The sequence below is a fragment of the Mustela nivalis genome (genome assembly GCF_964662115.1).
Source record: "Mustela nivalis genome assembly, chromosome: 3".
NCBI lineage: Eukaryota > Metazoa > Chordata > Mammalia > Carnivora > Mustelidae > Mustela > Mustela nivalis.
In genome coordinates this window covers 106,270,415-106,296,119 of record NC_139022.1, presented here as the reverse complement: position 1 = coordinate 106,296,119, position 25,705 = coordinate 106,270,415, and the positions used below count along the sequence as shown (strand labels likewise).

The 25,705-nt window shown below is 47.5% G+C and overlaps 1 protein-coding gene across 13 annotated transcripts in view; it reads right to left on the bottom strand.

The window, feature by feature from the left end:
• Positions 1–250: 250 nt before the first annotated feature.
• KLHL3 (kelch like family member 3) overlaps positions 251–25,705 on the bottom strand; it is a 293,373-nt gene continuing 267,918 nt past the window's right edge. For 11 of the 13 annotated variants that reach the window (XM_082725539.1, XM_082725544.1, XM_082725548.1 and 8 more), the window contains 7 exons: positions 20,268–20,385; positions 19,657–19,854; positions 17,898–17,999; positions 14,731–14,859; positions 11,072–11,212; positions 8,927–9,070; positions 251–4,917 (listed from right to left, as the gene is read on the bottom strand). In XM_082725539.1, the coding sequence (XP_082581665.1) occupies positions 4,889–4,917; positions 8,927–9,070; positions 11,072–11,212; positions 14,731–14,859; positions 17,898–17,999; positions 19,657–19,854; positions 20,268–20,385 (861 nt within the window). In that variant the 3' untranslated portion in view covers positions 251–4,888. The remainder of the gene's footprint in view (positions 4,918–8,926; positions 9,071–11,071; positions 11,213–14,730; positions 14,860–17,897; positions 18,000–19,656; positions 19,855–20,267; positions 20,386–25,705) is intronic. The other 2 variants (XM_082725547.1, XM_082725542.1) reach the window with 1 other exon arrangement.

The following is a 25,705-nucleotide window of genomic DNA, read 5'->3' as shown; positions in this document are numbered from 1 at the left end:
TTCATCTGTTGAAGGGCATCTCAGCTCTTTCTATGGTTTGGCCAGAGTGGACATTGCTGCTATGAACACTGGGGTACATACAGCCCTTCTTTTCACTACATCTGTATCTTTGGGGTAAATACCCAGTAGTGCAATTGCAGGGCCATAGGGTAGCTTTATTTTTATGAAAAAAGAAATTTTAATCTGAAGATAACGTGGGAATAAGACAAAGTAGAGAACCTGGACTATGGAAATAAAAGACTGAGAAAGGTTTTCACAGTTTAGCTTTTATTAACATTAAGTATGGGAAACTTGAACTTGATTCCTGTTGAAATCATCCATTTGAGGAACGGTTTCTTCGACTATCGCTGTAACTGATGGAGCCTGGGACAAGTGTTTGTTTGCTGGATAGATGGGCTCTAACATCCAAGCAGAGAATAGGAGATCAAGGACCTGACCGAAGCTGTGTGTTCACAGGGCATCAGTGATCAAGTCAGGTCGCCTATGGACAACCACATGAACAGAGCACCCACACAGACATACACATTCAGTGTCTTGAGTCTTCTTTCAAAATATTTTATATATCATATGCAAATTAAACAAAAAATCCAACAAGTGTCCTTTATTGCCACTGAAAAGCAGGGGAGAATGGTTTTCAATCTCATAGCCGTAGGCAAGAACATAGTACTAGGGCGATTTGTTTCTCCAGATGCCACCGTCACATGCCTTCCTCCCTTGGCTAATGCCATACCCATGAGTCACTCAGCCCCATGACAAAGGCTGTGCCGGGGCTATGAGGCGGTGGTTATCCACTAGAGAAGTCTCTCCTTCCCAAATGTCGAAAATGCTGCTGGCTCACCTGTTCGGTCACACGGCACACACAGCACAGCTAAACACGAGGGGCTTAGGACTCTAAACAGTGCAAACACTTAAAAAAAAAAAAAATCTAACCTCTTTGCCTCTCCACACAAACAAAGCTTTAAAAACTCCAGCTAACTGGAATATGAGTTTGCTCAACCTCCCAACCTGATCCAACAAGGTGCAAACAGGGAGCATGGAGGCAATTGAAATGGCACCTGTCCCAATAATAATAAAAATAAAAGACCTGTTTAATGAGGCTAATGGCAGATAAATACATAAAATAAAGCCTGGAGTGCAGACACAGCTCTGGAAGAAAGTTTTAGGTATACTGTGAGCATCTATAAAGCACAAGTTTAACACATTCTTAATGATCGTGAGGAGTAAGCCCTCTTCTAAAGTTCATAGAGGAGATGCTTCCAAAAGGGATATCCTCCAGCAACAAAGGCCTTTAGCTGGTGGAGGCTTTGGAAGAATGAGGGGCAGAAGAGAATGAGAACTGGTTTGCCAGATCTAGGAAACTCCTGGGAGTAGGCACTGCAGGGCAGCCCTTTCTCGAGTGCCTCCATGCCACTGCATGCCAGGCTCAGCACCAGGCAGTGAGAGCCACCAGGAGATGGGCCAACCAGCCTCCCCTCTGCAAAGAGCCTACTCCAAAAACAAAGTGGCCAGGCAACATAGTTGGGGAATTGCTGAGTCAGGCTAAACATTAGTCCCTAAGCAATTCCAGAAACACCAGGGATTGTGCTTTCCAGCAATCTCCCTTGAATATGGCATCAGAAAGAAGACTCAAAGTCAGAAAGATTCATCTATCTGGAAGTACTAAAAAAAAAAAAAAAAAAAAAATCAGTTTCTGGAGGGTGACAAGCAGACAGAAAATAGCTACAGGCATGAACTAGGAGATGGAATGACTTACGGAACACAACACTTCATTATCATGGATAATAAAAATCAATTCAGATATCCTAAAAAATGATCTTATAAAAATATCTACATTAAAAGTTTAGCCTGAATGCTATAGCTTCAGTTTTATAAAAAGGCAATCTTTGAAAGGCTCTGGCTCAGGAATATACAAATATTACACAACAGATATCAAAGTAACACCGCTCAAAAGCATGTTAGGGGATATTGCAACTGGTTTGTCGTGAAACAGAATTAAGTATTCTTATTGCATAGAAGAAAATGAGGTCAGTTTCATTTGCATAATACTGCAACTTTTTAGAAGGAGAGATGCCATTAGGTACTGAGGAAAAGGAACTTTGGAATTCAGAGTCTGACTTCTGTGATGTCCAAATCAGTATCCAAGCGGCGTCTAAGCAGCTTCTAACCTTGGGCCGCAATTCCATTTCATCACCGTGATCAGCTTTCAGATACACCTCCCCGCAAAGCTGCATGCACAAGCAGCTGCGGCCACCAAATTGGGGGGGGGGGCGGTGAGGGGTTCACCTACCACGTGACCAGCACAGACCTGAAATCAAGTGGGCTGTGTTCACTGTGGAGAGAGAATCGTACCTAGTGATAGAGAGATAGCAGGTTTTAAATGGCATCTGTGGGCAGCAAGAGCCGAATGGCTTTTTGGTGGTGACGTACCAGTGCTGGAGTCCCTGTGAGAAAGGACATGTGGGGATGAGGTGACCATGGCCTCAGCAATACTACCAGCAGCGAGCAGTGCTTCCCGGCAGGTGGAACCAATAGCAAACACCCCAAGAGCAGAAACCATGGCCAGCGTGCTCTCAGGGAAGGGACTCGCTCTGGGCAGATTAAAAACAAGAACCTCCCCCACATGTGCATCCAAGTCTAGCTCCTAGGTGTTGGGAAAAGGGGTGGGAAGTTTACCTTTCATCTGAAATCAGGAGCTGTGTGAACAGCACATGAGGGACCCCATCCCCCAGCCTCATCCCCACCAGGAACCAAAACCGAGTCCCAAATCCTCCTCAGGCCAGGAAGAAAAACATTTGCAACAAAAAGCTCATTTTGTCAGCCTCGGAGCCCAGCACAACTCTGAAGCCACAGTCATCTCCAGTGCCAAGTGAGAGCACAGCACCCAAATGAAGGCATGCCTTGATTCCTTTGGAGACATTTCCTCCAGGCCCAACAAAGCTGGATATTCCAGCCTCTTCCAGATGCCTTGATGCTAAGAATTCCGGATGCCTTGGTGCTGCCCTCCAAATGTCTCACTGACATAACATCTGCTCAACAACAGAAGTCGTTTCTTCTTCAAGAGAGTTGAGTGTTTAGTGCACAAAAAATACACAGTAAATACACAGAAAGGCCAGCTAGCTAGGGAGGCTACTGGCTTTCTAACTGCAGCCGGGAGCTGGAGGGGATGCCAGGCTCCTGCAGGATCTGCTTGGAAGTAGCCCAGTTAGATCAGAAGTCCCACATCAGGTTTCATAATGCCCTTTGACTCCTGTAAGTGGACCCCAAAATCAGGGAGCATTAAAGCCCAGCCCTGATAATGTAGAGTACTCAAGACACAAGACCTTCCCTCCTTATGCCACAAATTCCAACATAAGTGACTTGCAAGGTGAGGAACAGATTCACCTTTCTTCCTTCCTGCCTTCCTCCTTCCTTTCTTTCCTCTTTCTTTCTTTCTTTAATGAAGATCATTCCTCAAATACCCACCACCCCCTCCAGATGTTTGACGTTCTATCATTAATAATTTCTACCAGTGAATTAGCAAAGCTCTCACCAAGCTCCTCTTTTAAAATGCAAGTATCCCTGAGAGAGATCACACATTCTGGGCATTTACCACCATCTCCTCCCTCTCAGGAGAAACGAGGAGGAAGAGAGTATTCTGAGGGTACAGGCCCTGGAACAGGGGGAGAGCACAAGGAAAGGAAGACGAGGACCTCAGACAGACTTGACCATCGCCAAGCCCCAGCTGGTATGCTCCCTTGAGGTCATCCACAGCCATCTAGATCATATAGGACCCTTAAGGCAGGGGCAAAACTATCTCTGGGTTTGGAGGCAGGGTGACCTTTTATTTATTCTCCAAACCAGGACACTTCTGAGAGTAAAATGGGCTGCTAGGAAGAATTAAGCATGGATAGTAAGTATAGATGGGGACTGTCCCATCCCAGGAAAACCCAGAAGTAGGATCCTCTCTGAGACCATTTTTGGCAGGAACTGCCTTGCCACTTTGGTTTGTTGTTTTGTTTTAGTTGTTCGTGTGTATATATATGTGGGTGTACATTTTTTTTTTCTCCAGTGTGATACTCAGGACTTCTCCAAAGAGCTAGTTTTCCCAATTGAAGAGACACAAAATCTCCCAAGCCTGGCATCCACAACCTCAAAGACCAGTGGTCCAAGGACCAGATGGTTCTCATCTGCTTCCTGAAGGAAAGCCCAAGGAAGAGCACCCAGTGGAGGGGCTGGGGACCCCAACTGTTCCCAGTTCTCGCACACAGAAGACACACCGGAGATTCAAGAATGCCCAGCTCTTCTGCAGACCATGCCAGGAGTCAAAGTCAGTCTGTGGGCATGGTCAAAGCAACGCCCCCATCACTAGTCATTTTCTGGACATTCCTGGCCTGTCTACCCAGACCTCCAGAGGTCAGCAGCTTTAGGAATCTCGGGCTTCCCACAGGGCAAATCCGGAAGAGAGGTTTCTGTGATTTGATTTTTAGCACAGAAGGATCAGTAGTAAAGAAATCCAGTAGATTGTCACACATCCCCCAACTTCATGAAACATCATGTTCCACACACACATGCACATGCGCACGTGCGTACACACACACACACACACACACACACACACACATTGTCCCCAGGTTCTTGGGTGTTCATGTAGAAACACACAAAAAAGCCCCCAGGTGCTGCCTGGAGCTTTAGGAACCCACTGCTCAGGGGGTAGTCCCGAACACTTCAGGGGAGCAGGAGGCAATCACCAGTCTCCACGCCGGACGCCACTCGGCCACTTTGGAGGAGGGCATGTCTTGCTCCACTGCGGACTCCGGCGGCGAGTGGCACCGACAGTCATGGCGGCGCTGTTCTGAAGCACAGGCAGCACCCTTCCCCTGCCTCTACCTCCTGGCCGTGGTCCTGAGGGTCACAAGGGCTTGTGAATCACAGCAACACCTATGATGAAAGGGAAAGAAAGTGAGCACCTCCGCTTCTTCAAAGGTATTCAGAGAACCAAGGGGTTCATGGGTCTGTGCCATCCTAAAGCCCCAGTCAAGGGGAAGGGGCATGTCTGTATCCAAGCCCCGGAGGGCCTGAGGACTCAGGCTGCCCATAGTGGGCTCTTTCCCACTCTTATGGCTAAGGCCCGGCAAGACACCTGAACCTGCACGCACAGGCCTTCAGCACCACAGCTAGTGGGCTCCCCTAGCATCATCACATGAACATGGTTCCTATCTCAAGGAGTTCTTTTCCAAGACCAGAACTCAATCTCACGACACTCCGCACTGTCACGGGGGACCCAGAGGCAGCTCCTTGGTTCTACCTCTCCATCACTGTAAGACAATTAACAAGGATTCATGCCTACTTTTACAAGATACTGAAATGAACTAGAAAGAACGGGGAACTGACTTCAAGCAAGTAAGAAAAACTGCATGCCGGTCCTAGCTTGGCCACCAGTCCAGCTGCAGAAAGGCCTTAGGCAAGACCACTGACCTCTTGAGGCTCAGCTCCCATGCTGTGTGATGTCACCTGATGGAAAGACCCTTCCCGTGCTAAACACTGTGCTTGGAACAACAGTCCAGACAATGTCTGTCTCCACAATGACTTTAGCCAAAGTGAACTACACTCCATGGTTAACTTATGAATCCACAGATGATCCTAGAATGCCTCCATGGCAAATACCATAGGTGGATTCAGCCAACCTCCCCTCTACTTGCTGTTCACGATGGCAGAGACAGCATATGACTGACTCAGCTTCCCAGACTGCCTGGCAGCTGGCAGGGCCATGTGCCCCAGGCCTGGCCAAGACCGCTGCAAACACACATTTGCCCAGGCTGCAGCTTTGGCTCTGTCCAGTGCCCCACCCGAAAGGTGGCTTACACACAGCCCATGGTGGTGGTGGCTACTGGTAAAGCCAGCAAAACAGAAAAGGGAGAACAAGCCTGGTTCTTCAACGATAGCCTGAGCCCTAGGCCAGCCCTGGACTTCTGGTCTTCCTTCTGCCTGAGATAGGTACATCCCTCCTTGCTTAAGCAAGTACATGTCTGCTCTCCCCGTACCTTCAACCGAACAAAATCCTAATTTACAGGTAAGGTCTGTTGGTCTGGGGTAACTGACAGTTACTTTAACGAGGTCCCATGACTATAAAATCTTCTGGCTACAGAGGAGATTGAGAGAACACTCCTGAGAGAAATGCCAGGATACCCCAGGAGAGAGATTCTAAGACACTGCATCTGAATTCGGGATAAAGGTGCAGATAGAAAAGCTCAGCGGTGGGCAACACTGCAGTCCGCAGACCCAGATGTGCTGCCTGACCTTGACACCATCTCACCTGCACCTCAGAATTCTTTCATAAGGTAGCACTAAAAAAGAAAAGAAAAGAAAAGCCAGGTCCTGTATTGTTGTTGTTGTTGTTGTTGTTTTATATTAACCTCCTCTTTGGAGGTAACTTAGTAGCTCAGTCAGTTAAGCATGTGCCTTCAGCTCAGGTCATGATCCCCACATCAGGCTCCTTGCTCGGCAGGGAGCCTGCTTCTCCCTCTCCCTCTGCCTGCCACTCTCCCTGCCTGTGCTCTCTCTCTCTCTCTCTCTCAAATAAATATATAAAACCTATAAAATTTAAAAATTTAAAAAATAAACCTCCTCTTTTGATTATAAAAGTAAAATATTTTTGATGCTCCTGGGTGGCTCAGTCAGTTAAGCCTCCAACTCCTCATTTCAGCTCAGGTCATGATCTCAGGATCCTGAGATCCAGGCACAGGTTGGGCTCCACCCTCAGTGGGGATCCTGCTTGAGATTCTCTCTCTCTCCCTCTGTCTGTGCCCCTCCTCCCAACTCACACACACTGTCTCTCTTAAAATAAATAAAATCTTCAAAAAAAAAAAAAAAAGTAAAATATTCTCATTTCAGGAAATCTGGAAAACACAGAAGCGAACAAGTAAAGAAAGTTTTTTTAAAACCCTACACATAAAGAGCATCACCATTGTCTTCTTGGACTATTTCCTGGCTTTTAAAAATAACTGTGATCATCTACATGCCAGGGAGACACTGTGCTAAGCGTGCCACTCTTACTGCACAACAACTGTGAGGAACTTGCTATGATTTCATTCTCATTTTACAAATGAGAAAACAAGAAGTTCAGTCAGACCGATCACCCTGCCCAGAGCCCCAGTCCAAGGCACAGAACTGGAACCCACGAGATCTGACTCCGATGTCCCCTTCTTTAAGCAGTTGCTACTCAAACGTCCAGGATGCAGCACTGCGTGACTGAGCTTGCAGGGCACATCCCTTGGGCGTCCTCCCTTTTAAACCCACAGCCTGTCATGAACATGTTCTCGTAACATTAAAAATACTTGCACTGTACAAATATTTCACAGTTTGACTATTTCTCTGATGTCAGATATTAAGTAGTTCTCAGTTCTTTGCTATCATAAATAATACTCCAAATCCATCTACCTCTGCATTACAGGCAATTTCTTGAGATTCTTAAAAAAAAAAAGAAGAAGAAGAAGAAGGATACACTCAGTCAATGGAGTTGAAGACAAATTGCGCTTTTGCTTGTCTGTTTCGCAGCTACTTCTAGAGCGGATAGACAATGAAGAGGTAGACATGAAATATTCAGCCCATATGTGAAATTCTAACCACATACACCTAAATCTTCCCCTCTCCTTAAGATCCACTAGGAGCTGAGGGAGGACCCCTCACTGGCCTCACTATCTCGTACTCGAAGCTGTCCCTCAAAGACCAACATGCCTTTAAAAACTTTTCTATTTGGTTGAGAAAAATCCTAAACAAGGAAAAAAAGTAAAATCGGTTCACTACAACTGACGGCCTGTGTTGACAATCTAGGATATGAGCCCCTTCAAGCCTGCACAGCACAGCCCTTCTTTGCACTGAAACCCAAACAAGACTGATTAACCTTCTACCACAAAAAGGGAATCACAACACCATGGGAGTTATGATGCACACTGAAGGAGATCATGGGTGTCAAATACTTGGGTTCATGCCTGGGATGTTGTTATGTGCTCTGTAAATCACTGTTAGCTCTAAATATTCCTGATTCTGGAAGACAAGGTGCAGGTTGCTGAGCTACATCATGGGTATGGGAGTTTGCTTGTCTCCCTACAGAGCCCTGTCATCAGCAGAGACCTCACAGAGCCCATCTCACACGCTCGCCAAGAATAAGCCTCCCCAGCAGCGTGGTGCTTACTGCTGCCTCCACCTCTTGCCTGGAGTGCTTTCTCCACCTCCGCTGGGGTAGTACAGAGGGCATGGGCTCAGCAGTCAGACCTGAGTCTGAATTCTGACTTTGCCATTTTTAGCCATGTGGTCTTGGGCAGGTGACTTAGACTCCCCAAACCTCAGTTTCATCACATGTAAAATGGAAAGATACAGTCCCATTCACCCAGGGCCTTCTTGAAAGGATGGCCGTGAATGGGTCATCTGGCACAGGGAGGGAACCCCTGGCAAAGGGCAGCTCTCACCTTCAGAGGTGATCCAACCTTGTTTCCTCCGGGAAGTTCTCACCTGTCTTAAAATACAGACCGCGTAGCACATTCTATTGAGAAGTCATGGGTACACTGCCTTTCATGTGCTACTTCATATAGACAGATCTTATCTTTCCAATTAAATTTCTGCAAGGCAAGAACTGTATCTTATTCTGTGTAGGAGCCCAGAGATGGCAATGAAATTCTAAACCCATCATCTTAGGACGAATCAGAGCAGTTGGAAGTGGCCCCTGCAAACACGGGTGTTAAAAAAGAATTCTGGGCCTACATTCCGGTTTGCTAGGGAAACCCAGGCTCAGCAGGGGTATCTGTTGTGGGCACAGAATGACGGAGTGGTGGCATGTGACAATTATCTACTATCACTGCAGGAGGCACAAAGTCCCAAGTTAAGCAAACTCAGCTCCATGGGTGCAGGGGTGGGGCGGGGGTGAAGGTGGAACTGGGAGCAGGACACTGACCTGCATAGCTCCGCCCCGTACTCATGTTGGTCGGCAGCAGCGTCCATTTGTCAGTGATGGGATTGTAGTATTCCACCGAAGCCAGGTTGCAGGATCCGTCATCCCCTCCAACCACATACAGGAGCCCGTTCACTGCGCAGACTCCTGGGAAGCAGAGGCCATAGGAGACATCATAGCAGGAGCCACGAGGGGATCAGAATGGACGGGAAACAAGCCTGGAGAGCCCGGGAGGCACTCCTCCTCCCCTTCAAGGTGACCCAGTGAACCAGCTCATAGGTCTGATTTTGCTCAATGGGAGACCATGTCAACAATAACCACTGGGCCCTGAGGATCCCCTATTTCTAAGAAGGTCTCTTCTCTGACTGGGGAGCTCTCACTGCTACATGCTCCCAGGGACATTCCTGGCCCCTGACCCTATAAATACTTAACTCGTTATGGGTATAGGCCGCCCCTCTCCTGGAGCATGTGGACTTCCCACACGCAGACTAAGCTATGCTCAGGGAATCTCACACACACTACTCCCACTCTGCTTGTAGGTTTGCTCTGATAAACACTGGGATAGCTATCCTTTTGTGCCTAGTGGCTATATCTGGGATGCCTCCACATGACTTAGATCTAAACCCATGCACAGCCCCCAGGGACAAGGCATTCCTCCCACCCTGATCTCACAGAGAGCTGGTGTGAGGGCAAAGTCTCATGCTGCAGGGGCCAAGAGTAGGAAAACATTATTTTGCTCATCAAGAGTTTACAAGGCCTTGGTCTAATACGCTGTGTCTTCTTTCAAAATCACATGAGGGGGTTGATGATATTCAAGAAGCAATAATTGTCAGTACTGATGAAGATCATCTCAGATCCTGATGAGAGGATAAAATGTACTGCTTTCCTGGATAGTACTGGAAGCAAAGACGCTCCCTCTGGCTTAAGAATTTCACTCCTGGACTTAAATTCTGAAGAAATAATTTGAGATGTGTGCACTGATTAGCCATAAGACCATTTATAATAACAAAAGCATTACTGGTAGAAAAATGGAAATAATCTAAAAGCCCAATAGTGGATGAGATATTTAAATTGTGATACAGCCATTTAAAATATCACGTAAGTCTATTTCACATTATAAAAAGACAGTTGTGAAAGATTGTAAAGTGAATTAGAAAAGCAGGTTGTAGAACAGCACTGAGTAGGATTCCACTTTTGTTATAAAAAATAGAAATATCTCTATGTGAACATACACATATATATTCATTTACATCAAAACTTAATTCTTGGATTTTTGATACCCTAGCTGTCTTGGGCGTTCTGTAATCCATCTCTCACGGGGCTTAAGGCCAAATGCCAAGTTTTATCATAGCAGGCTCAGGCAGTGGGCAAATTCATAAACTCCCTTCTGTTTACACTTTCAACATGTGACCTACAAGTGAGTTTAGCAAACAGGCAATTTGAGTAGAAAGGAAAAAAAATCTGCCTGAAAGTTACCTGTTTGCCTTTCCAGTCTGGGAAGCTAAGCCAACACTTTCCTAGAGTAAAGAGGCATAAAATAAGATATACCAATATAGGACACGATCCACAAGATAAAGCTGTTAAAGCAAAGAGTTTAATAGGGAGGTCAGGCTCTCCGAACAAAAATCTAAACACTCTAAGATAGATCATTCCCACAGGGAGGCAAACGGGGAGGAGACAGAGAGACAGGAGGTACAGAGCAAGGAATATGGGAAGTACTCCCACTGGACAAAGAATTAGGGCCCTGGCAACCCGTAGGAAGAAGGAGATGAGTTTCAGGTGGGAAGTGAGAGGTTCTCAGAGCCAGGTACAGGCCAAGAACATAGAACCAAGTGTCACTGACCGGCCATGCCCACACAGCCCCGTGCCTAGCTACCCAACAGAGCCTGTGGGCCAGGGGCTTTGATGGAGTCTGTGTCCTAGCGTGTACAGCGAAAGTCATCAGCCCCTTGCATCTAAGCAGGCAGACCCTGTGGCTAGCGGATGTGTTCCCCAGCTCTCCCCTCTGCTAGCCCAGCACTCATCTGGCGAATGGATACTCCTGTTTGAGGTACAAGCTTGGGCCAGGTTCTGTCCCTCCGCCTGTGTCTAACAGCTACTGTTTGCACCCACACCCCCAAGGGCAGAAGGAGAGAGCAGTCTCGTTACCTGCATTACGCCGGCACATATTCATATCTGCCACCTGCTTCCAGGTGTTTGTTCCAGGATCATAAACTTCAACGCTCTTCCTCACCAGGGGCCCGTCATGCCCGCCGGTGGCATACAGCTGGCCACTGAGCACCCCGACCCCTGAAAAGCAGAGCACAGCATCCCAGCCTCCGGCTGGCAACCACAACTGGAAACCAGGAGGCCTGGCGTCCGGTCCTGTGCAGCTGTCATCAGCAGGGTGGCCTGGGGGAGTGCTGCTTTGTTCCCCCAGACCTCAAGTGCCCTCATCTGTAAAACACACAGAATGACAGGACGCCCTGCCTGCCTAAGCCTGTCAACCTGAGAATCCCCAACAGATAAAGCAAAAATCCCTCCATGGCTAATTTTAAGAAATGTAAATATACCTACATACATAACATATATGTGTGTATGTATGTGGTATAAAATGGGGAGGGGAGAGTTCACATGCAAAGAAAAATAGAAAAAAGGCAAAAAAAAAAAAAAAAAAAAAGACTGAAAGACACCCTCCAAAACTTCAGGAGTAGTTATTTCCAGAGGGTCAAAGTTGGCCTCCCTTTGGGCTATTTGTGTGGCCACGTTTTCCTACCATGCTGTTTCACTCGGATTCCGCAGCCTTCTATTAGGCTGGTTGTGGAGAAAGACTGCAACTCGGAAATGAGCTGCGTAGCCGCTGCAGTGACGTCATTACCACGCAGACTGCCCCGCCGGCAAGCAAGACCCATTCTTTCTGCCGCATGCTCTCCTCTGAGCTCCCAGAGAGGGGAGCAGCATTCCACACGCCCCATGCTGAGAAGCCAGAGCTGACTCCCAGAGTGGCATCATGGGCAGGCTTTAGAATAACCATTTAAGGAGCACCTGGGTGGCTCAGTTGTTGGGCGCCTGCCTTCGGCTCGGGTCATGATCCTGGGGTCCTGGGATTGAGCCCCGCACTGGGAATCCCTGCTCCTTGGGAAGCCTGCTTCTCTCTCTCCCACTCCCCCACCTGTGCTCCTGCTCTCGCTATCTCTCTCTGTCAAATAAATAAATAAAATATATATAAAAAAAAAAAAGACAAAAAAAAGAATAACCTTTTAAAATCCTTCCATGCAAGTCATGGGAATAAAAGCCAGCAGGCAGGAGGGTGGCACAGGATCCCCAAAAGAGCAACTGACCTGGAGGCCAGGACTCATGGGGTCTGGACCGGAGTCTCTAACTTGCCCTTTCTGGGCCTCAGTTCTCCCACCTGCAAAGCGAGGAAGCTGGACTGTACAGGGAGCTCCAGGGGCCCACAGACCACTCTGCCCCACAATAGGCTGCATCTCAATCGGGTGGGGAGATGTTGAAAAGAGCGATTCTGGGGCCTCCCTCCTAGAGATCCTGGCTGGGAATCAGAACAAGGACACCGGGTGACTGGGATGTGCAGCCAAGCGTGAGACCCGAGCCCTCAATTTCTAGGATGTAAGCTTCCCAGGGACAAGGACCTTATCTGTCTTACCACATCTGTTTCCCTGTGCCTGGGGGTACTGGGTTTATTGTTTGAATGACGCAATACGTAAAATCCCACCTAGCAATGATGCGGCTGTGCTCGCAGTTCCTCACAGTTGCCCAAAACTAACAGCAGATGGTGGTGTTGCATCAACAACGGCTAGCTAACAGACCCCGGGGTCTCTAACAGACCTAGGTTTAAGACTGTTCAGTATGTTCCAAAGCAGCCTCATATGCCCCTCTTCCATGCTTATTAGCAGGACCTAGCTTAGCCTGAGTCCCAGAGATAAACTCTTTACCCCCCAACCATCTGCTAGCACGGCTCATGCTCTACTTGAAGAAGCAAGCATTGTTCCAGGCCCTAGGGGCCCCTCCTGCCCTTGCACAAATGTTCACACAGAGGTCTCCCAGACCCTGAGCCACAGCAGCTCCTGGCCCTTCAAAGGCCCAGAGGCAGCCAGAGGCCTCAGTCTCTGAGTCTTCGGCCACCAAAGAACACCCACCATCACAAGTATGTGGGTTCTCCACTCCAGAGGTGCAGCTTTCCCAAATCTTTAGGGACACAAAGCACAAAACGAAAGCTGATTCGGGAGCCTGACACCAGGGCTCTGACAGTAAGGTGAGTAGAGAGTCCACCTCTAGAAGAAAGAGCATCCCCTAAACTGAGTTCACCCAGGGACACAGGCAGGAGAGATGCCACTGTCGAGGGCCGCTAGCCCAGGTAAAAGTGCAGAGCAGCTCAAGAAAGTTCCACACAGCAATAACCCCTGGGCAGCCCGGAGAGACAGAGAGGTCCACCTCCAGAAGCAGATCTAAGGCAGATGAGGGAGGTCGGGGGCTCCACATGGGGCTGCCCCTCCACGCTTGCTCCTTGAGATGTTCCTAGAAGCAGCCCCCTGTCTCGGGGCTGCCCCACTCCTCCTGAGCTGTCCCTACATCCTTGAGCTTTGAACTTGATCTCACACCTAAAGTCACAGAGGATTCCTAGGAGGTACCAAGACAACTCTATCAAGCCTCTATACACCACAATTACCAAAAGAGCTCTATGAAGGGAGGGGAGACAAGAGATGTGTGAATTGCACTGGCCCCAAAGGAATGTCTACTCCAACCTACTCGTTTCACATCTGAGGAAATGGAGGCCAGAAAGGGGGAAAGGACATGCCCAAGGTCACAAGGCAAGTTCGAGCAGACCCGGCACTGAAGCACAGGTGTCCTTTCAGGCATTTGCTTCAGGAAGGGCCAACTGGTCAGAATCCGCAGAAACAAGCCCACTAAAAATAGCATTCCAAACACAAATGCTTCTTAAATGGAACCATACACCTTTTTTTCTTCTCTAACCAGTAAGCACACAAAGATTTTTGAATATTAAAATGGCATAATTTCTAAGGACTGCTGAGGAAGTGGTCACATGTTTGGTACTATAAAGTGAGATCACAACATGATCTTCAAAAATACAAAAGAGAAAAAAGTATATAAAAAAGAAAGGCCTTGGGGCGCCTGGGTGGCTCAGTGGGTTAAGCCTCTGCCTTCAGCTCAGGTCATGATCTCAGGGTCCTGGGATCGAGACCTGCATCGGGCTCTCTGCTCAATGGAGAGACTGCTTCCCCCTCCCCCCTGTCTTTTTCTCTGCCTACTTGTGATCTCCCTCTAATCAAGCAAATAAATAAAATCTTAAAAAAAAAAAGAAAGAAAGAAAGTAAAGAGGGATGCCTGGGTGGCTCAGTGGGTTAAGCCTCTGCCTTCGGCTCAGGTCATGATCCCAGGGTCCTAGGATTGAGCCCCGCATCAGGCTCTCTGCTCAGTGGCGAGCCTGCTTCCCCCTCTCTCTCCCTGCCTGCCTCTCTGCCTGCTTGTGATTTCAAATAAATAAATAAAATCTTAAAAAAAAAAAAAAAGAAAGAACGAAAGAAAAGAAAAGAAAAAGAAAGGCCTTGAAGGCATTATACTCAGTGAAGTAAGTCCAACAAAGAAAATATCGTATGATCTTCATTTATGAGTGGTCTCAAAAAAACAAACAACAAAGCTCACAGTCTAGAGAACAGACTGGGAAGGGAATGTAAGATAAGTCACCTGTGCACATAAGACCCCCTGTGCACCTGCTGGGGTCCAGGCCCTCGTCAGAGTGGACCAGACAAAGCCCGTGCCCTGACCCTCCCCAGCCCACCCCTCCGTACCTGCGCCACTGCGGCGCGTGCTCATGTCTGCCACATACGTCCACTCATTGGTTGCCGGGTTGTACTGCTCCACGGTACTCAGGCACTGGCGGGAAGCCCCATCGTAACCCCCGACAGCATACAGCTTCCCTGGAACAGAGGCAGTGGCTGAAACTCCATCTTTAACCCATGGGGGCCCCTCTACCTCCATCAGAGTGCAGGGCCCCTTTCCTCCAGACAGACCACAAACCAGACTAAGCCTGCTTCACATCTCTGCCTTTTACTTCCTTGTGAGCTGTGAGGCTCCCTGAACCGGTACTGAGCATCTTTCTAAATAAGCACCCTAAATAACCCCTGCAAAGCTATGCCCTGGCTCCAAAGGGACTTGGCCTACTCTTGCTAGCACGATACATGAGTTACATTACTTCTCCAAAGTAAGGGGACAAAGACACAGAAAGCTTGAGGGTCCCAGCTCCAGGCAGGCAGCTTGACTTTTTGGCTGAAGGCTCACAACAACAGACAAAACAAAGATGGGAAAATATTCTTCAGTGAGAACTCAAAGCCTGTCTTCACCATCAGTTGTGTGCTCTGTCCACAACCCCGCAAATGGACCATGTGGGTGGACTGCTCTGTGTGCACTCCAGGCTGGGATGGCTGGAATTCATCTACTTCCTCCCTTGTGATCTTGGAGCCATGCACAAGATCCCTGAAGCACCACTACCCACTTTTAAAATAAACATACCATAAGCTGCTACCCAAAAACATCATTTCTGCATGGGGCTGGGCGTGAGGCTAGACAAGGGGCAGGAAATTGGCATTAGAGTTCTCCCAGAGCAGAAATATGGTAGGTCTCCTATCTCTCCGTCCCTCTCTCTCCCTCTCCATGTGTTGGGGTGGGGGCAGGGGAAGTCCTACCACACCTGTGGGCACAGACTGATGGGGAATGAGAGAGTGATGACAAAGATCTTAAACCTTAGCTGTAGACTAAATAACCACCATCCAATGCAAATGCACTTAATAGTTACTAATTAAAAGAGGGTTTTTTGGTCACTGTGCTTTACTAAGGGAGAGATAACAAAAGTACAACTATTATTTCGAAATCTACAATTCTTTTAAATTAGAAAGAGGCTCAAAACTGTGCTGTACATCACGACTATTTCTGTATCATATGTAAAATTATTTCTTCCTCTATCATTGAAGCTGGTTTTGTTTTCTGCCCCTTTCCAGTGGACCTTCTTAAAGAAAGGGATACCTCCTCCCCAGTTCTGCCCTCACCTGAGCTAGAAGAAAAATGACTGATCCAGAAGCTCTCCCAGGGTCCAGGCTGTTTCTGTAACATATGCAGGCCAGGACACAACCACGGCCCACCCAGCTGCCCACCACTCACCAAAGCCCAAGTCACTCGGGCCAGGGGGAGGAAGGCCTAGGGTATAGAGGAGACGAGAAGCTCCCGAGGACAACCCCAGAGTCACTGAGACCGGGCAACCATGGCAGGAGACAGGGAGAGGGAGGAGAGTACTGTGACAACATGGAGAGCTGTATCTACCAGGCCACAGGCAAGCAGAGGCCCCGTGAAACGCTCCTCGTCAGAGCTGTGAGGACGACCCTCGGCTGCCCCAGGTAAACCCTTGCTAAAGAGCTTCAGAGTCAGGGTGGACAAGATTAACACGTTGCCAGGCTACCCTCTGTGTCAACAGGCACACAACAAAACAGTACTCCCTCCACATACACAACATGCTCTGAGGAGCCCTTGTCAAGGGGAGTATTTCAAAGCACCATCATGGAAGCAAATTCTCAAACCCCCACCAACCACCTTAACCTTGCGTCAGCTAAAAAAAATACCCACTCAAAGTTTCTCCTTGAGTCTATTAACAGGGACTTGCTATTTTTAACCCCTACTCTATTGTTTGATATTCCTGGCTAAGGAACAAGGGGGGAAATGGGAAGGTGGCTAGACAAAGCACTTACATTTGGCAGACAAATCAATTTCTGTTCCACCAGGAGGATGGATGAGATTGCAAAAAAAACAATTTATCTTGAGAGGAGGACAAAATCCTTGTGCTCCCCAAGATGACTTATTTAGTATGTTAGGGTGGTGTACTTTTAAGTGAAAACTTATGTAATACTGGTACAAACCAAGATACGCAGTTAGAGAAAAGAATATTCCTGCTAATGTCTAATCACTGCACATTACACTCTCCCCAAAGCAAGTACGTGTGCTCCTGGGGGCGAACATGAGGGAGAGAGGGAGACAGAGAGAGAGAGAGAGAGAGAATGTCTGCATGCAAGTCTAAATGCACAGATATTCCAGGTAAATTCCCTCTTCCAGGACAAGCTAACAAATCAGTGTTGTCCTACAAAGGATAACATTTTAGTTCAAATCATACACTATGCTTGAATACATTAAATTCACATGTATTTATAAAACTCCCTATTAGCATTGGCTAACGGTCTGGAAGACTGTAGCATAATGGAAAAAGCATTGAGTTGGGTCAGAAGACCTGGGCTCAAGGACTGGCTGTGCTCTCGACTAATGGGCCCATCACGTGCCCCGCTCTGACACTCCATTGCCCTATGTGGAGGATGGAGAACATCTAAGCTCCACCTACCTCCTTCAAAAGGATTTGGGGAACAAAATGTGCATATAAAAGAGCGCATTATAGACTACAGAGCCCTAACTGTGCCCCAGACCTCATCCTTCCCACCTGCCTCACCCACCACACAAGCTTCCTGATGATAGCAGGACTCCACCACCCACCTGACCTGCAGTGACAGTAATCAGACCTGGGAAGAAATGCCCACCCACTCAAAGCTCTGTTAATGTGTTAATGGTCAACAAAGGCAGAGGAGGACAAAATTAAACAAAATGAACTCTTACCCCACCCCAGTATACTCCTAGGTTATATGCTGAATCTACATTCCTCAACCTATGACAGAACCGTAGACAAGCGGCCAAAGGGACAGCCCTGCGTTTCCCCTTAGGCTCCTCTTACTCTTCCCAGCACAGCTGGCCACATGCCAGCCTTGAGCCCATAACTGCATCTCTCTGCACCTCAACCTTCCACACCTGTTCCATCAAGATGGTAGTACCTGCCTCAGAGCTCTGATGGGAGGAGCAGAGCCAGGGCACCGGGACCTGACCCGGGGGCTAGGGCATGGATGAGCCACCACCCTCTGCCATTCCTTACCCTCCACGACACCCACACCCACGCTGCTCCGCCGCGTGTTCATTGGGGCCACAAAGAACCACTCGTTGGTCTTGTAACTGTAGGCTTCCACGGACGCTAGGCCTGGGAGACAAGAGACTCGTGAGATTTCTACAGTGTGAGGTATCACCCAGTATGCCAAAGCGAAGCTGGGGAAAGGGTGAGAAACCCACATGTGTGGCTGAGCACCACGTCTCCCTCACTGTGCGGGCTGGGGCACCTCCCTGCAGCACATCTACATTGAGTCTACCTGAGATGTCCACTGAGGTCTGACTCAGGGCGGGTCAAGAGAGGACACAGGGGTATAACACGACTGTCCTGTGAATGTAAACTGTTACACCTACAGAACGGAGGGAAAATCTGAGCTTGCCTCACTGAACACCTTCTTTTGCCTTCTCTTCCTCTACATTAGAAGCTAGAAAGATCAACACTTACCTTCCCAGAACCCCTAAAGGGATGACCCAGTCAATGAGGCCCAAGTAGAAGTCTCATGGGCATTTCTGAAATAGCCTTTGTTTTTCTGATACAGGTGCCAACACCAACCTGCTTTCTGCTACCCAGAATACAAATGTAGCTGGACAGAGCTGTAACGGACACCTTCTGATCCGGAGGGTACAGCCAAGGGACGCTAAAAGAGCCTGGCCCCAATATTCTTGAGCAAGCGGATGAAGTGAGCAACTGCCAACTTCCCAACTCCCTGTCCCGTGGGTAAAACAATATCTCTCAATTGTTTCAGCCACAGTTTAGTGAGGTTTCCTACTTGCGGCTGAGAGCAATTTCCAAAAGAAACAATCCACTCCCTTTTTTTCTCTTTATTACTCAGGTCCTACCCACCAGAGGCAGCCCCTGGAGGGCCTGCACACCCTGGAATATTATGAGTGAGGGAAAGACTGTACCAAGTGGTAAAGACACAAATGAAAATTCACAGAAGTAAAAAAATATTGTTTTCGAGGCGCCTGGGTGGCTTAGTGGGTTAAAGCTTCTGTCTTCAGCTCAGGTCATGATCTCAGGGTCCTATTATCGAGCCCCGCATCAGGCTCTCTGCTCGGCATGGAGCCTGCTTCCCCCTCTCTCTCTGCCTGCCTCTCTGCCTACTTGTGATCTCTGTCAAATAAATAAAATCTTTAAAACAAACAAAAATCCCTGGGGGGGATTTTAGTGTAACAGAGTTAGTGTCCACAGAGACTTTCACCTGGAGGTATAGGAGAGATGAGATAATCTCTCCAAGTCTGATTTGAACTCTAAAGTGACCTAGAAGCCAGGAGCAAGGGGACTTCCCTGTGGTGGCACAATCAGGCAAAGCTTTGCGGGGCAGTAAAAGGGCGATGGACAAAGATGGAAGGGCCTGAGCCAGGTCTCTCCCATGGCTGAACCCCAGCTCCCTGGTGCGTCCAGCAGAGGCTTCAGACAGTCCTTAGATGCCCTGAAGCTGAGTATGTTCTCTTTCTAAGTCTTGTCTTGAAAAAATGGGTTCCCAAACAATAGAGAGGAGAAAAGGACCTCTTCTGAGTGCAGGATCCTTCCCAGAGTCCTAGAAATGATAGCATGTGGGCAGTTATGTATTCTGTGTGTAGGAAGGCCTGGCTCTGGCAAGGAAGGTAGATGAGGTAGAAGGAGTATGCTACTAAGGAAGGAGCTATGGATGGACAGAAGGTTGGCCCAAGAACTGGCTGAGCAAACCAGGGTTGCACTGAGGGCTTGTCCCAGGCTGGGAGGAGTGGGGGCCACATCCCAGACCTACCAGTACTGCCATCAAAGCCCCCCACGGCGTAGAGCAGGTCATTGAGCACAGCCGCACCCAGAGTGCTCCGGCGCTCCTGCATGCTGGCAATGGACGTCCACTGATCCTTCACACCATCATACACATCCACTGTCCGCACGCGCAGCGAGCCATTAAACCCGCCCACAGCATACACGTGACCAGCCATGAACACCACACCTGAGGCACAGGAAACCAAGAAAACGAGTTCATCTCAAGTGGCTGATCGCTCATGCAGTGACGTTGAATGACAATGGGGGAGCCAGACAGTCCCATGAATAAGTCACCACAGACAGTGATCTCTAACTTCACAGAACCGGAAGTCATCATGGGGCTCACTGGATTTCTATTCATATACGTTTTTCCAATGTTGTGTGATTCAAGCAAATACTTGACCTGGCATGAAGTCCCTACACATGTAAGAATCGAACCCAGAAGGGGCAGCCAGAAATTGGGCAAGTGGAGAAGGAAGAAGAAGAGAGTCTGTAATGTACAGATGTTTGTGGAAACAAGAAGCAAGGGAGGATTTCCGGCAGTAAGCGGAGACAAGCTGGGGAAAGGCAGGCTGCGAGATGACAGATGGTGCCGCTCACCTGCTCTGCATCTCCTGGAGGGAAGCTCAGCGATCTGGTCCCACCGGTCCTCTTCGAAGTCATAGCATTCCACGCTGCGGATCGCCTTGGGGGCCTGGCCACCAACCACAATCATGACCTCCAGAAAGACAAACAGACATTAGCTGGGTCTCCCCAGCTAATGGATATTTGTGTGATCAATCCCTGGTCCTTGCACATGCGAACTGCCTGGGGTCCACGACCTGACATGCCACCTTACAGAGTTACATACATGGAGATGTTACCCCCAAATCACCAACAAACAGGACGATTCAAGAAAGTCGGCAAGGACATCTTGCCACAGAAACACCATCATGAGGTCTACACTTACTACATACCTATGTTCTGGGCTATGCTGGTGGTACGTGTAGAAACTCAGGGCATGATCTACAATCTTGCTGACCTCAAGGATTTGGGCTAGGGGGATGAAATTTTGTATCAAAACAAAATATTCCAAATATATATCAAAACTTGAATCTTGGAATACAATACAGAATTTGGGTATGTTTTTAAAAGAAAATTACTTCAGAAGTATTTCTGAATACACAGACTACAGAGAGCACTTATTCGTTAAAGCTTGGGGCAAAACTGTGAAAGACAACTTTGGAGAAGTGACCCCAAAAATGTATGTAACTGCTGATTTTCTGAAAAATTGTACTAGCAATACTGTTCCCACAAGTATGACAGTAGCTAACACTGCCGGTCACCGTGTGAAGTGTTATCACTTACGTGTCACCATAACCCTGTGAGGGAGAGATTATCCAAATTGACAGACAAGGAAATTAAAACTCAGAGAACACAAGTAAATTGCCCAAGGTCACACAGCAGAGAGCAGCAGAACAGAAACCAAAAACCAAGTCTACCTGACTTGGAGGTGAAGGCAGCCCCATCTGTCTCCTGCTCTAGAGACAGGGTCCCCACAAAGACAACTCACTATACCCATGTTTTTCAAACTGCAGGTCACATTTCATGAGTGGGTCATGAAATGAATTTTATGCCTTGCAACCAGCAAACTTTTCATAGAGCAACACAGAAAGTACAATAAGGGTGTTACTTCATGAAACATTTGTAGGGGTTATACACACATGTAGGTGTCTCCTGGATAACAATTTAAACATAATTCTTATTGTAGGGTATTGTCAGAAAAAGAAAGAATGAAAACCACTGCTGCACGTATATAAAAGAACAATAGCATTTAACTGTGGTATCCCTGTTGCTGTGACTTTTGTCACAGGCGGGGCGCCTGGGTGGCTCAGTGGGTTGAGCCGCTGCCTTCGGCTCAGGTCATGATCTCAGGTCCTGGAATTGAGCCCCACATCGGGCTCTCTGCTCTGTGGGGAGCCTGCTTCCTCCTCTCTGCCTGCCTCTCTGCCTACTTGTGATCTCTGTCTATCAAATAAATAAATAAAATCTTTAAAAAAAAAAAAAGAATAAAGTAGCCAAGTTAACAACAGTGTACACATTTTAATGAACTTGTGCAAATTCACGGTTGTCCCCATAAGGACGTCATGCTCACTGGCATTCCAAGATGCCTTCTTATGTGACAAGAAAGGAGTAGAAATCACAGGCAGCCCATCAGTAGGAGCCTCAGGACGTTCTCTTTACCTGTAGCTTGTATTATTTACTCCAATGGTTCTCAGGCTTCAGTGTGCATCAGAATCACCTCGCGGGTGGTTAAGACACAAATTACCAGACCCCTGCCAGAGGTGCTGATTCAGCAGGTCTGGAGTGGCACAGAGAATGGGCATCCCTAACAAGTTCCTGGTTGAAGCTGATGCTGCTGTTCCAAGAGTTGTACTTTGATAACTACTGATTTCACCCTTGGACTGCAGGGATTTGCTGATGTTCCATTAATAATTTCTGCCATTATGAATGACCATGGTACTTTCACTTCTCCACAACAAATGTTTGGGGAGAGCAATATCTATGTGAGTTCACAGGAGTGCCTCAGGTGACCAGCATCTACCCCAGGAGGCAGAACCAGGGCCAACAACTACTGCTCATCCACCATTTATGCCCCAAGATTCGAGAACCAGGCTCACCCACTGCCCACATGAGTGGTCACAGCCATCTGTGGTCAAATGTGGGTATCTAATGTTCAAAAACTCAGAAGTCAGTTCTGACTTCTGGAACATTCCAAAGGACCCCAGGACAAGCAGTCCAAGCTTAAAGCTACTGCAACTGTTTCTGGAAATAAACATTCCACTTTTGGCTCCCCGTGGCACAGCTCAGAGGGTCTGCTGTCCTGTGCCAGGAGTGGCCTTTTCAGAGAAAAAGCTGAATTCGACACTACTTCCTTTCTGTAATTCTTTGCTTAGACAAGCATCCATGAACAGTTTGAGGGAGATGTTAATAGACACAGCCCCTTGGCAAACTCAGACAATGCACACCTTACTCCTCTGGGGCCCAGGGACTTGCCGCACATTCCTAAACATGCCTCAAATGTGCACTGTCCTGGTTTTGAGCTGGTAAGGCTAAAATGAAGGTACAATACTGTAAAAATTTTCTATGGTATCTGGTTTTGGGGACTCAGTAAGAACAAAACCAGGTTCTAGTTTTTTCAGCAATGACCTCAGGTACTCCACAGCCTCTGTACCCTCTCCATGAAACATCCTTCCCTCTGTCTGGATCCCTCTGTTCTAACACAGGCTTGTTTTTCAGGTCTTAGTTGACCAAGTATCACCTCCTCCAAGCGGACCTCTCTGCTCTCACATCTGAGTTACTGTCCCTTCTCTGAGATCACACATACCCTGGGTTCTCTCATTAAAACTGCCCCACACTGTGTTGTAACTGCCTGGCTACCTTGTCTCCCTGGCGAGATGGTGAACCTTGCCAGGACAGAAAGTGTATCTGCCTCAGTCACCAAGATAACCTTAGGGCCTAACAGTGCCAGGTAAAAGAGGACTCAGATATTTGGAATAAGGAAAAAATGAATGGTTAGTAGCATATGCAAAAAGCCAAACAAAAAAATACAGAGTTAAATGGAAGAATATACACAGTCCAGAATGTCACTTTCTGGGGTTAGAATATGTTGGGCACCAGATAACAATTCTACAATTTGAGAGGGAAAAAAATACATAAAATGAGAAAAAGACTTTTCCCATCTTTTCATTCAACCACCAGAAGAAAAATTGCTTATTCTTTGTACAAGTTAAGAGGCTTCTTCTGTAAGTAAAATTTTAAAAAATAAAGTTTTAAAAAATAAAACAAAAGGAAATTAAATAAAATAAACAAAGCTTTCAAGGAACCTCACCATGCCCCAGAAACCATCTTATGATAGGAGTATGGAGGTATAGTCATACTGGAGAAAATCCAGTACTCATCTCTGAGAATTTTCAGTCACACAGAAACAAATGCAAACACTTCAATGGTAAGGTAAAACCTGAGTAGAAAGACAAGAGTAACACAGAACAATGTTTTGAAAGTAAACTTGCTTTGGAGCTCATAAAGGCACTGTTGAGACACGGCTTTTAATGTTCAAAATGTGCACAATGATCTGGGAAGAGTAATTATAAGATTTTGTGGGGGTAGGACCACTGGTTTCTGAGGATGTGGAGGTAGCTCAAGGCAGGGGGAGGAGAAGGTGTATTTTCTGCTTCTTTCGCAGGCCTAAGAAATCCAATTTCTATAACAGGCCTTGCAAGAAGCCATCACACAAGGAACACTATACTCGTTGCATAACTGTGCAGAGTAAAAGAAACAAATTTCCTATCTTGAATACTAACGGATGGCTGTTTCCATAGATACCTGATCTTAGCAACCAATTAGACAAAAAGGAGTACTCCCTCAAGTCTACATGCATGACATCTCTGAAATTATAAACCTCTAGCTACTTCGGAAGACCATGAGATGTCAGGGCACGAAGACACTTAGACACATTCTCTCCTGCAAGCCCTCATTTTACATTTCCAGAAAAATTCAGGCCCAGGATGTTTCACAGGCATATTTCTTTCTTTCCCCCACACCCTTAAGTCCCAATTTACTAAAAACTTATAATGCCAATAATAGAAATTACTGAATCCAATCAGTTTAATGATTGCCACTTTTAACAGGTGTCCTTTACGGTAACTCTGAGTAAGAACTACCAGGTGTCATACCGGCATCACAATAAAGAACTGGTTCTGGGCTAACGGTTATGTTACACCAAACATAATGTACTCCTGTTCAAGAACTACAGTGTACTTGGCAGTCTGGCGGCCCACCACAGGGTCCTAACCCCAAGTCTCAAGAGCTACGGTGTTGAAAGCTGCAGAAGCTCTGGTGGATGGAGAACTCCAGTTGACAGATCACAGGTGAGCCAGACTCAACTATGGGTGGCAAGGCTGTTGCACAAGCCCCAAGGGAAACACTCTCATTTTGGAAAGTCAAATGGCCATTTATTGTAGGGAGATTTAGTGAGACCATGGAAAGACTACCTGATTCCTTAGGAAGGAAATTTCACTCCCAGCCTAACAAGGTGGTTTTAAAATAAATATATAAGTCTATCTCCCTCCATGGAAGATTTAGACTCCAGCATTGCGCCTAGGGAAGCAAAGGCATGGGAGTCACAGTACAATGACCGCTCTGTGTGAGAGCCATGAGGTCTGCGGTACCCGAGACCAGTCAGGGACAGATGCAATAGGGGAACAAAGCAGAGCTTTCTGGCTCACCTGTCAGTCATGACCCTCACCTCTGAGTCATTAGACTCTTCACTATGGTGAGAGGAATGACCTGGGCTCTGTAAACTTTTTTTCATCAGGCAAGAGTGGAGGGTGTGTCCAAACTCTCTTCCATGACCGGTGAACTGGGCAGAAGGCAGGCCCAGCCAGTCGGTCCCTCGGGCCAGGGCAGGAAGCGAGAGTCTCTCTTACCCTGGTGCGTGGGGCCGCAGGGCTAACACCAATTCATCCGAAGGAGCATGTCGAGGTCGAGGCAGAAGACTTGTCCCAGCAGGTTCCTGAGCAACAGGTGCTCGAGGCAAGAGCTGACAGCCAAAGTGCAGAGACAGTGGGAGGTGGAAAACCAGCAATGTGAGAGCCAGACCCAGGGAAGGAAGGAGGAGTGGGAATATGGACTTGGGAGTTAGACACATCTGACTCAGCTATCAGCCCAGTCACCACACAGCTGTATGACCATGGCCAAGACATTAATCTTGCCAAACCCACTTTCATTACCTGTATTATCAGGATAATAGCATGTTTCTCTCATGGGTGTCAGGAGTCTTCAAGGACACCAAGCATGTAGCACAGAGCTCACACTAAATGTTAGCTTCTATTATTCAGTCGACACCAGCATCATGACTATTGTTTAAAGCAGTTGTTAAAATATAGACTCCCCATAAGTGAAAGACCTGTAACGAGCTGAGTGAGTACCACTAATTCCAGGGTGATCATGGGGCTTTTTCAGGACCCCAGGGTGTTTTTCCTGGTGTGCTCTGGATC